Here is a 16,154-nt window from a genome sequence, read left to right as displayed (position 1 = left end):
ACAGACAGCAGCATAAACGAATGCGCCACGTAGGAGACAAACAAATGCACAAAGAAGCCGATAAGCGCCCACCACAAGCCATTACAAAGCATTCACCAGGTTCTTCTCAAGGTACCACACTTCTTTATCAGTGAGTGTCAGTGACGGAGCGCTTACGCATTCATCAGCAGCTTTTGAATTGCAGAAACGCCTCAAATATATCCCTATCTAACTGCCTGGGGAACCGTCTGAGCACTCGCATGTTGTGAAAACACGGGGAGCGTTTACGAGTAAATCTTCGGCAGACACAGAATTTACAAGAGGGAGAAAGGTAAATGGCGGGATGAATGCTTGTAAATTCTGTGTCTCTCCCAGAGCAGACAAACCACATCATGTGGGGGTGCCCTAAGCACCCCCTTCCCCCTTTCCTCAAGCAATTAATATCTAGTGAGGAGCAGTGGGAGGCTGCCTTGCGCAGCTCCAGGCCCGAACTTCAGGAGGCCATCCTGGAGTGGGCTGAGAGGATAAAGGAGGCCTACTTCAAGTAGTTCCTCCCCCCACCCTCTATTCCATTGCCCCCTTCCCTTTAAAGAGGGATAAAGTTTTTCATCATCATCATCATCGGTAGTGGTCAGCCAAGTAGCCAGCGCCCGCTAGAGCGTTCACAGCGTTCCGGTGCTCCCTAAGCCGGGTCCTTCAGGCACATGTCTGTTTTTTCAGTATAGCAATTTCCACAGGGAAGTGGAATTTTGTATACCACCCCTACACCGCAGTTAATGAAGCGGGTGACATGCTCCTTAGTGCATGCACCTTGACTCCCGGCGTTGTTTACCAACCTGCACATTCTTGCGAGCTTTTGTGGCGCTGAAACAACACCTACACCGCAATTGTTCGCCACCTTTTTTAAGCGCTGGAACACCCTCTGTACGTATGACACGGCCACAGGGTGCCCATTGGGACGTGCGTTATTGCACCGAGCGGCTGCCGGGTCAGCTTTAACCTCTATAATGAGGCTCTCAGTGACTGACACCAAGGTGTCATCGGGATACCCGGCCCTACGTAAACGGCTCGCCAGTTGCTGAACGCTGCAGGAAACCTGGTGCACACGAGATTTAACCAGAGCAGCTCTGTGGCAGTTAGTAACTATGCCTCTTTTAACTAACTTGAAGTGCGCCGAACGGTAGTCAAGCAAGGGCTTCTTGCTCTATAGGAGAGTACATCTAACAAAGGGAACTATCATTTAGAATGACACGAATATCTAAGAATTGTCGGCGACCATCCACTGGCAACTCATGTGTGAACTTAAGTCCTACTGCACACTTTTCAATAACACCCAGAACGTCTTTAACAGCAAAGCCTCAGGCTTCAAACCTTTCAGCACAGCAAGAAAGTCATCGACATACCTAAAAATCTTAGCTACAAATGTATTGTCAAGTAACTAGAAAATACAATAATATATAATAATATTTGGGGTTTTACGTGCCAAAACCACTTTCTGATTATGAGGCACGCCGTAGTGGAGGACTCCGGAAATTTTGACCACCTGGGGTTCTTTAACGTGCACCTAAATCTAAGCACACGGGTGTTTTCGCATTTCGCCCCCATCGAAATGCGGCCGCCGTGGCCGGGATTCGATCCCGCGACCTCGTGCTCAGCAGCCCAACACCATAGCCACTGAGCAACCACGGCGGGTAACTAAAAAAAAAAAAAAAAAAATACGATTGTCAACAACAGATAGAACAAATCACTTAAAAGAGGCGCTATGCGCGAACCAATGCAGACACCACCTTTTTGGACAAATGTGTCCTGGTCAAAGACAACAAGCGTATAAGAGATAAAATCCTAGCATCTTCACGAAATTGTCAACAGAAAGGCCAGCGGCATTTTGAAAGTCAACGGGACCAGACTCTTCGATATGCTCCCTGGCGCAAAGTAAAAGCTCAGTCTGGGAGAGGGAGTAAAAAAAAGTTCTTCCAGGTCAATTCAGAAGGCAAATTACCCGGTGTGTTCGTGAGCCGCGTAAGGCAGTTAACCAGTTCATGAGAGTTGCGCAACACGAATAGGTCATTGACATGCAACCTTTCAAGGTGCTTCTAAAGAAATTTAGACATTGCCCCTTGCCAAGACTCTTCTAGTGACGACTGCTCTGAGAGGGGTGTCTACTTTATGCGTCTTAGCGGAAAAGAACATTGTCAGAGTGTCTCTCTTCGTGGCTGGCATACGCCTCCTGAGGCCATCAAGACGCATTACAGGCATAAGGCCCTCTTCTTGACGCTTGCCGCGACATTATCCGACAGTACAAAGTTCTTACTGACAGCAGCACATGTCTCCTCATGAAAACATGTCTGCGAAAAGACAACAAACCCCCCTCTTTATGAGACTCCAACAGACACAGGTTATTATGCTTTACAAATTTTACGGACTGCTTAATTGCCTTACTAGCGCTTTGTCCTGCCCCACCTTTTCTTCCGTTGGTCTCGTTCGCGCTAGTAACTATGTCACGAGAATATACCAGCCATATTTGGAGAGGCAAAGTGCGAAAGGCAGTCGTGCGAGTAATGCTGCACCGAACAGAAATAATATCAACGAAGCAGTTTAACGGTCAAAAGGTCCACGCAGGAAGGGAGAGATATATGTAAAAGAAAAAATAAAGGCAGAAAAAGGTAAGTGTCTTCGAATAACGAAACTGCCGAGTCGAATCGAATTTTCGAGAAAAACAACCTTCGGATATCGACTAGATTATCGAATATTTTTTTTACAACTCGAAACAAACTGAAATGGTATAAAGTTTGCGCTGACTCCGCTTGGCAAAAGAAAGAACGTCCGGTTAACATTACTTTGCGCGTGTCTTTCACGGCAGGACTTTCGGTCAACCGAGGAGCTTGTAAACGATGAACAACCGAAAGTGATCTGATGCACGACAATGACAGTATTGTCAAACAAAGGAAGCGCACGTCACCAGACGAGCGTAGAGTGGCAGTGCTCGAGAGAACGCACAGAAGTTTCCGGCTCCAAGCGTTCGCTCATGAACTGGTGTCTCTACGCAAGAACAGCGGCTCTCCAAGCCATTTGGAACAGACACCGCTTCCACCCGTATTTTTCCCCGTAAACCCAATAAATGACGTCATTCCTTACGTTTGGACAGAAACGGAGATTCGACAGCCCAGAACATCGAATTCTCGAATCACGTAAGAATCGTATAGCAAAGACTGTCGATTCATATTGGAAAAAAATAAATAAATAGGATTTAACATCTCCAAAGTGCTCAATGGGATATGAAACACGCCGCATAGTGCATTGCTCCGGATTAAATTTCGAGAAGATGAGAATCTTTAACATGCACCTAAACCTACGTACATTCCGTCCACGTCAGAATGCAGTCGGAAATCGCACACCGCGACCTCGTGCTCAGCAGCAGAACGCGACAACCACTGATGTGGGCGTTGATTCATATTAGACATCTGGAATATTCGCAGATCACTAAAAAAAGAAAGAGCCAAGGAGTATAGACAGCTCGGGACTACAGCTGAGGAACGTAAGGTCAAGGTGACTGACATTCTACCGCTGAGGAATTCCTGGAATCTCCTCGGATGCGCTAAATAGAAAAAAAAAATACCAGACATTCGAAAAACGACAAGAGAAAAGAGTCAGGCACTGAACGTGCAGCTACGTCGCAAAAAATGCACCGTGCCGCCGTCTGGAGTCGAGCTGGCACGTTTCCGCAACCGTGCACGCAGCTGCAAAAAAGCAACGGGCAGTGGCAATTCGAGCACGCGCGTCGTTCGTCCGCAGGCTGCTCGCTCAGGCATAAATAAAGAACCGTCGCATGCTGCGGTGACTTAGTCACGGTATCCCCGCCACGCACACACACTCCGATGCAGTACGGCACTCGCGTCACGTGTCCGTCACTCTCCAGAACCAGGCGCCGTGAAACGGGTATCGATTCATCAAGGCGCGTTTTCTCATCGGCCAGGTATGTATAGTGGACTGCCATAAACACGCCCGCACTACCAAGTTTTTTTCTTTTTACGAACAGAGAACTGATGCGCGGGGACAATGCGGGCCTCCCGCATCACGCGTCAGCCCGCAATCGCCGGTGAATCACGCGTAATATGAGTAACGATTGCAATTTGCCTTAATCGAACGCGCGGCAGCCAGTGGCTGCCCGAACGCGCGACGAATATCAACGGCCCTTCGATATTCCTACAAGTACACTTAGTAGGCGTGCAACGAGCCCTTCAACGGAACGGGAGATCGATGGCTCTGATTAACGCAATGTTAAACGTGCAATGACGCGACATTTCCTGCTCTCGAGTTTCTTGCTTTAAGTGGAAGTGCTGCACTTCGAAACGCCAGTAACATAAAAGAAGTGCAAAGCCTCGGAGCGTCCCAAATTGTGTACTGTAATCGCCTTTTCTACGAAACAGTTTCGGTTTCGTTTTTCCGGAGGGCGTATGCGTCGTGACGTTATGACGTGCCACGTGGGTGCAGAACATCGCGACCTTTGGCGCTCGTTCCGGCTCGCTTGGTCGTTCGCTACGTTGACACTCCTTGCGCGGCCCGATGCGTACGGACCTCAGCCTTTCTTGTTCAGCCTTGCGAGCCGTCTACAGAGTACCGGATTTCCGCAAATAAAGCAATTATTAAGGCAGCGGCACCGCACCAACAGCTGCAGGGGATTTTGAGTTTTTGTTTCGTCCTCGATAACGATTGCGACAGCTCTCACATGGAATAAACGATCCGACTTTACTCGTCCTTTCAATTCAGAATCACGATCTGAACGATCCCGTTACAGAACATAACCTAGCCTGTGATGCAACGCGTTGGACCATTAGGGCACTGACGCTTTCTGTTGCGCATAACAATACTAGTACAACGCGACATCGTACATCTCGCGATGTGTCTCTCGTACCCGAGCACACCACTTGCACCTTTATTGTCACAGCTCAACAGCCCTTATAACAACGACAAAGAAGAAGAAAAAAAACGCGCACGTTTAACACAGAGCGTATCGCGATTAAGGGAGAAAATAAAAAAAAAAGTAAACAATAAACATGACATCTGATCTACGGTAACCCAGTCAAAGAATGTGTGTAGGCACCTGTCAGGCATTTTACACTAGCCTCTCAGACCTGAAAGACAACTAAGGAATATAATTACTTTTCAAATCTGTTCCTTTTTTTCTTAGGCTTTATGCCCCAAAACCACGATCTGATTATGAGGCACGTGGGTGGTGGTGGGGGGCCTCCGCATTAATTTTGACCACCTGGGGTTCCTTAACGTGCACCCAATGCACGGTGCACGGACATTTTGGCATTTCTTCCCATCGAAATGAGGCCACCGCGGCCGGGATTTGATCCCGCGACCTCTTGCTTAGCAGTGCAACGCCAGAAGAGAGAGCAAGGTGAGGAAAGGCAGGGAGGTTAACCCAACGAGCGACCGGTTTGCTACCCTACAGTGGGGGGCAAGGGAAATTGAAAGAGGGAGAGAGTGAGCACTGAGCGCACGTGGGTGATGCACAAAACCACTAAGCAAACAAGCCGGGTGGTTCTTATTACATTACATTAGGGCAGCATCACCGTGTAAGTGGATAAAGTAACCCTCTCTTCGTGCTCTCTGCTGTAATATATTCGGGCAGAACCCATATGTGCGGTGACTGTCCAAGTATGCGAATATAGCATCCTTTAGAGATGAAAATTTATTTATTGTACACTGAATGGGCCACGCCCGCAAAGTCCTGGCGTGGCCTCCGATATGTGCAGCGTACCAGTGCGTGTGAAAAGGGATAATTTATCCCTGCCTCCCCGCGGGCATTCGTGCCTTGCATTGCCTTCACTTTTTAAGTTTCCCTCAACTGTGCAGCATTTTGTGCAGTTTTCTGTTTGCGCGTTCTTCTAAATGTAACGTAAATAACGTTTGCTCTACATTACTGACATTATTTACATGCAATAAAAAGAAATGTCGGTGGCGCAGCGCGTTAAAGCGTCGGGCTGCTGTGCTTGCGGAACCCGTGTGACGCACGTTCGATTCCGCAGAGTAACGGAAAAATCTTGAAGGTTATTTTGTTTTTCATTTAAGAGCATTGAGACGGAGGTTATGCTCGGTGCGTGGGTAAGGGCCATACTTTTGTACTGCACTACCTTAGGGGATAGGCCTATATTTTCTTTTTCTTTTTTTGTATAGCCGAAAGAAAGTTGGTCTGACAATTCACAAGAATGCAATTCGCATTAAAGACCTTTTATTGGCCCAAACACAAAGACGAAGATGTAGTATTGCGTGGTATGTCACAGCAGTGTCACACATAAGGACAGAATGTAAAAGGTAAAAGTGCACGCTAGTTTGGTCGTGCTCCGGCGTGACATTGCCGCGCACGGAACTTGAAAACTCGGAAATCGCTAAATTGCAGGCACGGCGAACCGTTGCACGATCGCCCCGAAGTCGTGCTTCGACATTTTCTCGCTCATCAACGGGGAACGCATCCAATATTAGCGATTTCCCGCAACGCCGCTAGTAGCGTGCAACGCCACACACGACACCGGGACTCATGCCGGCCTGGGTTTGCGCATGCTCACAACAAGAAGGCAAAGTGACGGGCGCTACCATGCATGAGGCTCGAGCTACATTGACTCGTAGGGACAAACTAGTTCCGACGCAATTGGAGTAGATCGGTGGACGCCACGCATACCACATAGCGACGCCACCCACCGGAAGAAAAAAAAAAAAAGCACAGTCGCGCTCGAAACAGAGCATGCAACATGCACGAGTCGGTCATCGATGAATCGCTGCTTGGCTATGCATCGTGGCCGCGCTCTTTCGGTTACCTCATAAAAATTCATCCGACGAATGATTTTTCTTTCCCCGTAGGATACACGAACAATACCTGGCGGCAGCAACGCATGGCTGAAAATAGACGGAACAGAATCGGAACGCGCGACGTTTTTGTTTTCCTTAATGATTTTCATCACACTGGGTTATGTTTTTTTTTTTTTTTTTTGCCAAATTGGGTAATTACCCAAAGGGGGGGGGGGGGGGTCTCTCGACCGACTAATCGAACACCACTGCTTACACAAAGTATTTCTGCAGCCTTTGGTACAAGTTCACCCGTCACCACCAGTGAACAAAAAGTCGTCACGGTAAAATAGCGTGGCCAGGGGCCCCTAGCGTCCCCGGTGAATTCACAGCCTGGGCTTTCGAGAAATTTTCAGCGCAGTGAAGGTAATGACTTCAACGTGACAGGGTGTGGGAGAGGCTGAGTATCCCAACTCAAATTGCCTTTATGATCGAGCACCTAATCGCTTGTGCTTCGATTTTAAAAACAGGGCAATCATGGAATAAGAAGCGAACGCACAGCGCCTGGACTGGGGCTTGCATATGCACAGCCACTGAGTGATCCTGCAATCTTCTGTAACATTATTTTGCTGTCCAAAGCGCCTTACAACCCCAAAACGTGCGTCAGTAATTTAGAGAGCAGTTGGCACGTTAAGAGTTGCCAATGTCATGGGCCTAGCTAGTGATACCGGAGGTTTCAGCGTCATTTCACCCAATTCAGGGGCCTTTGTAAAAGGGAGATATCCCAATTTGGAAAAGAAGGAAAGGAACTTTCTCAAGATCATTTTCAACTCGTTATCGGTAGCCGCGCATACAAAGAAAACAAACGCGACGGCGCAAGCAGGGTGCATTAAGGTAGTTTACATTAGCAAGGAGGCTGGTAACCTGCGCTTGTGGGTGGCAAACGACAACCTAATGGTCGGATCCATGCGGCCTACGCACCTAACTCAAAAAACGAACAGCTTAAACGTATGCTCGATCAGTGCTTGCGAAAAGGTTGGGGTTATATTTAGAAGCCCGGCAACGTTAATTGCCGTGCACACGCGGCATTAGATATCGACGTCCTGCGGCGGCGCGGCGTTGACGCCAGCCTTCCACCGGGAGACCGCAGGCTCGCCTAAAAAGAAGCGGAGCCGCCTGGCTTCGAGGAGTCATCATTACCGCAGCCTGGGGCCGTGTCTTTGACAGGTGATCTACAATAGACAACGACGCAATATAGTCGCCGAGCCTGCCGAGCGGCGGTCGTTGCCATCTGACGCGAAGCGGCAGCGCGGTTCAAACGACGGCGAAACGCGAGAGGTGGGGCCACATACGCTGGCCTCGCTTGAACAGCACCGCTTCCTAGTAGGCCGCCGATGCGGCTCGAGCCAGGTAAAGCTATTGAGGCCAAGCGGCAGCCTACAAGATATGCAAGCGCTGCCGCTTGACGAGGGCGCCCGATTTTGCCGGGCCAGGTCCCAACGTTTGAGAAGCGAAAGGAATGTGCGATGCGACGCCAGCACTCTGTAGCAACTGCTGGTATATCTCAGCACACGCTGCCCACTTGGTGCCCACGAGGCAAACACAAGGACGCGCGAGATCGCGTTGGCATATCATGAATATCAAACAAGTCGTCGACGATGTACGCGGAACCACCGACTGCACAGCAGAAACAGGCTGCGCGCCGAACAAGTTTGTCGAAGACACCGGCTTCATTTTCCCCAAGGCGCCGGCGAGCCCGGGAGTCAGTCAAAGCGGGCACCGATCGCCGCATTTTTCGCCTTGAACGGGACCGCCGAGGGGCCGACGCCAGGGTTCTCAGAAGGGACACCGAATCGCACTGGCAGCCGGGGTCGGCAGAGACTGGGGGTCCGCAGGAAGGCGACACCCAGTCTCCCCCACCGCAGTTGTCAACGAAACACATACAAAATTCCTGCCGTACGAGCAAAGCACAAACACCGACACAAACCGCATGATCGCTCACCTGCGCAGAAAATCCGGATGGAGAATCCGTTCATTGTGGTGGTAGCTGTGCAGCGCGCGTGGTCATTATAATAAAGCCGCCTCGTTGCACTGTGCGTCGTCGCCGCCGACCGGCTGTCACCTCACGAGGCCGCCGCTTGTCCGACGCATGCTTTCCGTGGTTGTTGCGGCAGAGTGTCTATCGCGCGGCAACGAAGAGCGATCACGGACAGGGCACACACAGCTCGACCACACACTGAAACACTGGCGCCACGACTCGACTCGGGAACGGAAGACGACAACGCTCGCACGGCGAACAACGCCAAGCTCAGCCACACCTGCCACGCTCGCCGCGCTGCGAACCACACAGCCGACACAACCGGCCCGACCAAAAGTTTTCTTCGGCGAGCGAGGCGGCGCCAACGTCGGCAGGTGGCGGCACAGGCACAGCTCCTCTGTGTTCTTTTTGTGCTTTTGCCGGCCGGCTTTTTCGCAGCGCGTTGCCAGCGTTTGGCGTTGCTAGCACGGTGCGAGCGAGGAGTGGTTCCCCACGTGACCGGCGAGGAGGAAAGGCTCAGGAATGTGGGTTGAGCCGCGGCGAAACCTGCACGGCGCGCACCGGCGGCGGCGACCTGGCTTTCCAAGTTGCGGCCGCGTCACGAAGTACGCGGGGTGGCCTGCTGCTTGCCGGCAGCGGAGTGCGTGCTGACGATGCGCTCGAAGAGATGAGCCGGCGGCGCTCGTTGAAGGGGGCCCGGTTTTGTCTTTATTTCGCGGCGTTGCGCAGGCCGGCATCCTTGCAAACTCGGAAAAGTGGCCCCGGGCGTTACGTGCGCTACGCGAATCGCAGTTTGAGTGCCCTAATGCCGCCGTGCAGAAGCGCGTGCAACACGGGGGCTCGGAGGGGAGCTGCTGCGTTCGTGCATTTGGGTGCGTTTGTGTGCACGCGTTGCAGGGGCAGGCTGCTCTCCGGCATGTCCGTGTAGGTAGGTTTCACGCCTTTGGTGATTCTGGGTTTGGTTTCCGCTGCACTACATCCTTTATAAAGGCTGCTCGCAAGAAGACAAATAAAGCCAGCCAATGTCAACGAATAATTCACTTTTACCTTCAAGGCCTTCAGGAGAACTGCAGTATTTGCACGTTTTTCTACTCTCTGGTTATTTGTGCATTTTTCACAGTGTTTCTCTCTCCCTGGCCTTATATTTTGCATCTTCCGCAGCTTGAAGGCGTAGAATTGGATATCATTAGTAGAGTGCTGAACCGCGGATTGCACCTGCCGCCCTCTCTCGGTGACTCGTAGCAACGCGTGCAGACTATATTGCTTGTTGCAGTATCAGCCAGGTGCCATAACACACAGTTAAAGGGACACTAAATAGAAATGTTAAGTCAAGCTGAAGCCATAGGCGCCGACTACGATGGACTCCGGAGCCCGAACCCCCTCCAAAGTTTTCTGGGGAGGGGGGAACTACCCCTCCCTAAAGTGTCATTACCACAGTTCTGTTACCCACATCATTTGAGGTTTCTATTGCGTTGCCTCTACCTTTTCAGTTAAAATTGTACTGATGCCTAAAAGCTTACTGCGTCATTGTTGGCAGGGACGTGCACGGCTTTTAATTCATACTTTCGCTTTATTTCTCCAAATTCTGACAGTAGGAGGACAAGCGCATTACAAGTACCAGCGGCGGCTACCTCATCCGTATTTTTTTCATTTCAACACTGCTTTTTTTTTACTGTCCACTGTGAACGTCTTGCACAGACACAATATATTTAAATTTCTTTGACTGCGAGAAATTTCCTTTTTTTCGCCATCTTAGCTATACATGGAAATTCCTATCACACAAAAATAAAAGAACCAAATTAAAAGCAGCGTAGCTTTTGTTTTCACTGAAATGTCGGAAGCATTTCTTTCATTCCCGCCGCATTTTGCTCTCTTCTGATGATCACACAATCTTTTGGGAAGCCACGTAAGTTCCTTAGTCAAGAGCTCTGTCCACGACCTCACGCTGACCTATCTAAGAAAAGCGTTTCCTGCCTCTCCCTTTTTAGGCGAACTGACTGGAGAGTGGTAGGTGTTAATAACTGGTGTTATTAGAATGTATTACCAGCGTAGTTCCGGTAAACAAACAAAGTGTACGGCTACTGCGGCCATAGAAAAAAATGCTGCTAGCGAGCACCGGAACGGTATCAACGGCAACACGTTGGGCTTGGGCAGCTCTGCTAAAACTCGCTACTGAAGATACTGCACGGCCCGTGTCGCCACCGGGTCTCCCTCTTCGCTAGAAGCATGATGCGATCAGAGTGTGTTCAAGTAAAAAACACTAGCATAGCCCTTCTTGGAGGAAGGTAGCGCTCATTCTTTGATAAGTTTCGCACGCCATCTCTGGTCGGCGGCAAAGTCGCTGTATAATCTTCAGTAAAGACAGAATGAACGAGCAAAATAAATGGCCAATCGTTCCTTAAAATAAAGGAGGGCGAGGGTGAAAGCAAGCACTCGCAAGAACAGCCAAACCCTCCCCTGACAACTCGAAAACATGCCACGATCGGCGCCAATGTATACAACCTTACAGTGCGCTTGGCCACGCGCTCCCCCGGTGTAGCTCATACTGAGCGCGATAGTGCCACTTCCGTTTAGCCTATGAAAATTATTTTTATCGACGTGAATGTTTCAAAGGTGTGAATAATGCCACATGTTATGTCTGATTTCTATCTTTCTTGTGTGAGTCTTATTTCTATCTTATGTCTGTCTAGGTCTGTCCTTCGCACTTTTATCAACGTTCCCAGCCACAGAGAGGTGTAACTAATAATACCCCTGGCACACAGTCGAACTGAATTCCTGTGAAGTACACGCCTTTCTTTCACGTTGAAGGACCCCTTATGAAAAGGTGTTTCGTCGCTGACACACGGTACGGCGCGTTCTCCTTTATGTGTTTTCAATAAGAAACGCAGCAAGATACATTGCGCTGTTTTGTTAACCCTTTAGGAACGGCGCACATAAATACCCGCAAAAAAAGTTTATTTTCCATCTAAATGTAGAAAACACATCGATAATAAGCATAATCAACGAAAAGAAAGAAATATATATATATATATATATATATATATATATATATATATATATATTGCGCAAACTTTTTCTGCAAGTGGGGGGGTGGGGGGTGATCACCAGGCAAAGAGCTGGAAGTGAGCTTCACCCCAGTACAGACAGTTCCAATGATATACAAGCCATAGGTGTACATTTCGTTTGGTTTACATCGCATGTGTTACACCACTGCAGCCGAAGATCATGCATCGGTCTGTTGACTCCTCTGGCGGTACTTTCAAGAGAAAGCGAGTCGCGTGCCAAACTTATTCGTCGTCCTGTGTTCCTGCTATAAATCAACAAATGACGTTTGCTGCCTCTCATTCAGTAAGCAGTTTGCTGCCTCTCATTCAGCAAGAAAATTTGTACTCAATACTGAAACTCACCAAGAAACAAAAAAAATCTTTTAACGCGATACGGGGTCAGCGTCTCGCGCCGACGTCCCCGTGAGCGAAAATCCCCTTATATATTTAGGTATGTGTATATGACACGCCTTGCTATATGATATGCGGTATATGCGGGTTACATTGCCATATCATTCTATCACTAAAGTTGCTCATGCCTTGTCTTACATTCCTGACAAAGTTTCTCCCCGGAAATTTGATGACAGCCCACAAACAAATGTCACGAAGCAAAACACCGACAGCGCATGCCTTTTATGTTAAATCATCTCAGGCTTCAATATTAAAAGTGCAAGACGATAACAGTAACCTGAAAACAATATTTCTATCGCTTTTTTTTTTTTTTGCTGGGTTTTGCACAACCTCCGGGATCGGACCACGCAACAGGCCGCGTTTCTACCAGAAAGCTCGGCTTCCTGCTAGGGTTGGTAATATTGATGAGTGATTAATCGATGACATGTATCCCGCAAGACAATTAATATTTATCGACGTCCGTCTTTCATTTAATCGATTTAATCGATTAGACCTGTTCGATTAATCGCTTTCGAGAGTTTGACAGAAATGGCATGAAAATTTCGAAATCTTACTCGAATGGCGGCGCATGCACGAGCAGTGACTGTGCGGCTGTGGTAGCGCGAATGTTTTTCCGAGCGTTTCCCCTGTCTTCCTCCACACCGCACACGCCGCCCGAAGCCGGAGGCTTGAAATGCCCTCGAAATTCAAGGCGTACTATACAGCAACGTTGATCGCCGTGCCAAGCCCAGTCCACAAGAGACGTGACACAGCATGCGCACCGGTCTGGAGCATGTATTTGACATAGCAATGGAGTTCATGTCGATTCCAGCAAATTTGTAGCGTCCAAACATCTATTGTCGCATGCTGGTTATGTGGCCATTAAAAGAAGTTGTCGGTTTCTCACGAAAATCCCAGCAAATCGACATTCCCTCGCTCTGTAGAAAAGACCATGTGCTTTAAAATCCTAAACCAGTAACTTCCTTTTCCCAAGGGCATATTGCAATTTCATGCGTATTTCAGTTGGACTTCACCTTTCACTTAAGCCATTTTTCTTTTTTCTTCTTCTTTAACTGTACTGTGCAGGGGTTCACTATAGTGCCGTGTATCTTAATTTTTCACGAAGTGCCATTTTATAACACTTATTGTTTATCTTTTCAGGAGCCACTATAGTGGCAACAATAGTTAGTCTTTAACAAGTTAAACATTATCCTTTATCAAACGTTTATACTCTTGTGTTTCAAACTTGGTTCCGCCTCTCAAACATTAAAATATGGTCCTACCATTAGTAGATAACTGTGCTACAAGATTTTTAAGTGTGCCCGGAAAATTTTCGATTTATCGATTAATTGATGAAAAACCCTGCATCGATTTAGATCAATTAAAAGCTAAAATGATGAATGATTCATCGTTAATCGATTAAAAAAATAATCGACCATCCGTACTTCGAGCATAGCGTTCGCCGCCAGCGTTTCCCGGTATACATTACGATTGCATAAGCTGCAGTGGCCGAGAAGCGTGAGAAGCAGTCAACGATCTCTGAATACTGTTGCGTCCCACTCTTGAAGACGAAGCTTAAGCGTCCTCCAAGATTTTTCTGGCATGTTGCCTCTTGGCAACACTCGTCAATCAATGCTTAAACTAAAACTGACAAAATGGTACAAGAAGAGTGCATTTAGAATAATGTCATCGCTGCTAACTATAAGATCGTTTTTGCAAACACTAAAACTATTATTAAGCTACCATTGTGTTTCGTAAAGTTTTCTGTTGAAGAGCTACGCACGAGGTTACCCCAGTAAGACCATAAAGGAGTTGGATTTTCTCTTGTACTCTTAATCTTTCCCTGCCTTTTTCCTTCCCCCATTGTATAGTAGCCAACCGGGTTCGGTCGTGGTTAAACTCCCTGCCTTTCATTTATCCTTTTTTTTTCTCTCTCTCTCACATATCTCCCTTTCCGCGAGGGTCCTTCAGCGAAAAAAGATACCCTTCTATCGTGTGTCATCCCGCGTGAACATCCTTTCTGGTAGATTTTTCCTAGTCCAAAGGCCTTTTGAAAGCTGTATCTTACTTTAAGGCAGCTACGCAAGTCAGTTGATCCTTAAAGGGACCGACAACTGTCCGGAATGCATCTCCAGATTATTGTACCGATGGAAAGATCGTGATTCCCAATGACAAGAACGAGCATAATTTCATCCCTTATACATGGAATTATGTTGCTAAATTGCCTCTGAAACTCACTCAAAAAACGATGCGAGGCGACGTTTTGCGGTGAAAAGTATCGTTACGTCATTGAAAACCCGTGTCCAATTCTAAATGCATGTATAGGCCTCTGTTCGTTTCAGATACTATATCGATAAATTCACAAAAAGATGTTTGTTTCCAAATAGTACAAATTAATCCTCTTTTTACCTGTGTATTTGGTAGCTGCCTGCGCGCAAGGAAGCGGAACCATTCATTGATGAATCGCCGCCGCGGTTTGCTCTGAGTAACGGAAGGCTATCTCGAAGGCTATGCTTTTGCACCGAAATTGATTGCGGACCCTGAAACACATCATGGCCGCCATGTTTTCGAACATTTCACCGGCAGGAAATTTCAAAAAACAGAAAAAAACGTCCGTGACATCTCTACATCAACAAATACTTCTTGCGGCTGCTTTTATGGCCGCTATTTCAGGGTTTGATGTTACAGCTATAGGTGGTGTCCAAATCTACGCCCCATAGGGAGGCGCCTTCGGAATTTAAAATGCGGATCTTAAAGGTTATGCTTTTGCTGGTTGAATGCGGTGGAAGCGACTTCGGAAGCCGGAAACATGTCATAGACACCACCTATTTTGCCGCCTAACCCATGGAGTTTCATACAACTGCTGAAGAGAACAGTGGCGCTAGCGTCTATATGAGAGCTGAAAGCAGGACAAGTCAGCCATCATGGGAACGATGGGGAGTACATGGATTTGCCTTAACTTCGTCTATCTGGCTTTAAGTGGCTTCGGCACTTTGCATATAGCGATAATTTTTAAGAAAGTACTAGATGCCTTGTAAATAATTGGATAAACATTACTAAAATTGTCCGATGGCAGGATTCCAACACAGAGCCTCTAGCACAGAATCCCTACATTAAAGCAACTACGCCACAGACGCATGGACAAGCGCAACCACTGCAATTAGCAGCGATTAGGCGTGCTTCCAGAGTCATATTACCTTTTGCATTAATAAAAGTATAAATTGGTTTGAAGTTTAGGCCAATTTAGGCGGATATAAAGCGTAATGAAAGAAGTCACAAGAACGTCTGAAGCCCCAAGCACGAAGATCAGGCAAATCCACAAACTACCCATCATTCCCATGGTGATTGAACGATCGTAGGGTCATAGTTCCCTCTAGTAACTGTAGAGAGAGAGATATAGAAAGATAAAAGGAAGGCAGGGGTGTTAACCAGTCAAGAGTCCGGTTGGCTACCCTGTGCTGGGGTAAGGGACTAGGGGAATAGAAAGAAGGGAGAGAAAGAGAGAGATAGGGGTAGAGAAACGTGCACGGACAGCACTGCAGAGTCAAAGTCGCTCGCTCAAGCCAGACGTTCTCAAAAAGCACAGAAGTGCCTTTAGTGCCTTCTGAGCCGATGGCTGGTGGGGACGGTGTTCTAATATTGTCTGTTCACTAAGCAGACGATCACCTAGTTTCCTCAATGCGTTGTTCATAGATTGTCTTTGTGCTTAAAACTGAGGACAGTGGCACAATAGGTGGTCAATGCTCTCCTCGCCGCCGCAGACATTACATGCAGGACTGCCAGTCATTCCAGTGAGCGCTGAATAAGCTTTCGTGAAGGCAACTCCCAACCACAACTGACACAGAAGAGACGCTTCGCGTAGGTGCAGTCCGGCCGGAGGTCTGGGTTGCAGCGAAGGGTTGAGTCTGTGCAGT

General features: G+C 48.0%; 1 protein-coding gene across 1 annotated transcript in view; it reads right to left on the bottom strand.

Annotated features, from left to right (window-relative positions):
• crb (cell polarity complex component crumbs) overlaps positions 1 to 9,136 on the bottom strand; it is a 223,778-nt gene extending 214,642 nt beyond the window's left edge. The window contains exon 1 of the mRNA XM_050166508.2: positions 8,771 to 9,136. Within this exon, the coding sequence (XP_050022465.1) occupies positions 8,771 to 8,804 (34 nt within the window). The 5' untranslated portion in view covers positions 8,805 to 9,136. The remainder of the gene's footprint in view (positions 1 to 8,770) is intronic.
• Positions 9,137 to 16,154: the final 7,018 nt, after the last annotated feature.

The sequence above is a fragment of the Dermacentor andersoni genome, chromosome 1, assembly GCF_023375885.2.
Source record: "Dermacentor andersoni chromosome 1, qqDerAnde1_hic_scaffold, whole genome shotgun sequence".
NCBI classification, from domain to species: domain Eukaryota; kingdom Metazoa; phylum Arthropoda; class Arachnida; order Ixodida; family Ixodidae; genus Dermacentor; species Dermacentor andersoni.
The sequence above is the reverse complement of the archived record's forward strand: the minus strand, read 5'-3'. Positions and strand labels throughout refer to the sequence as shown.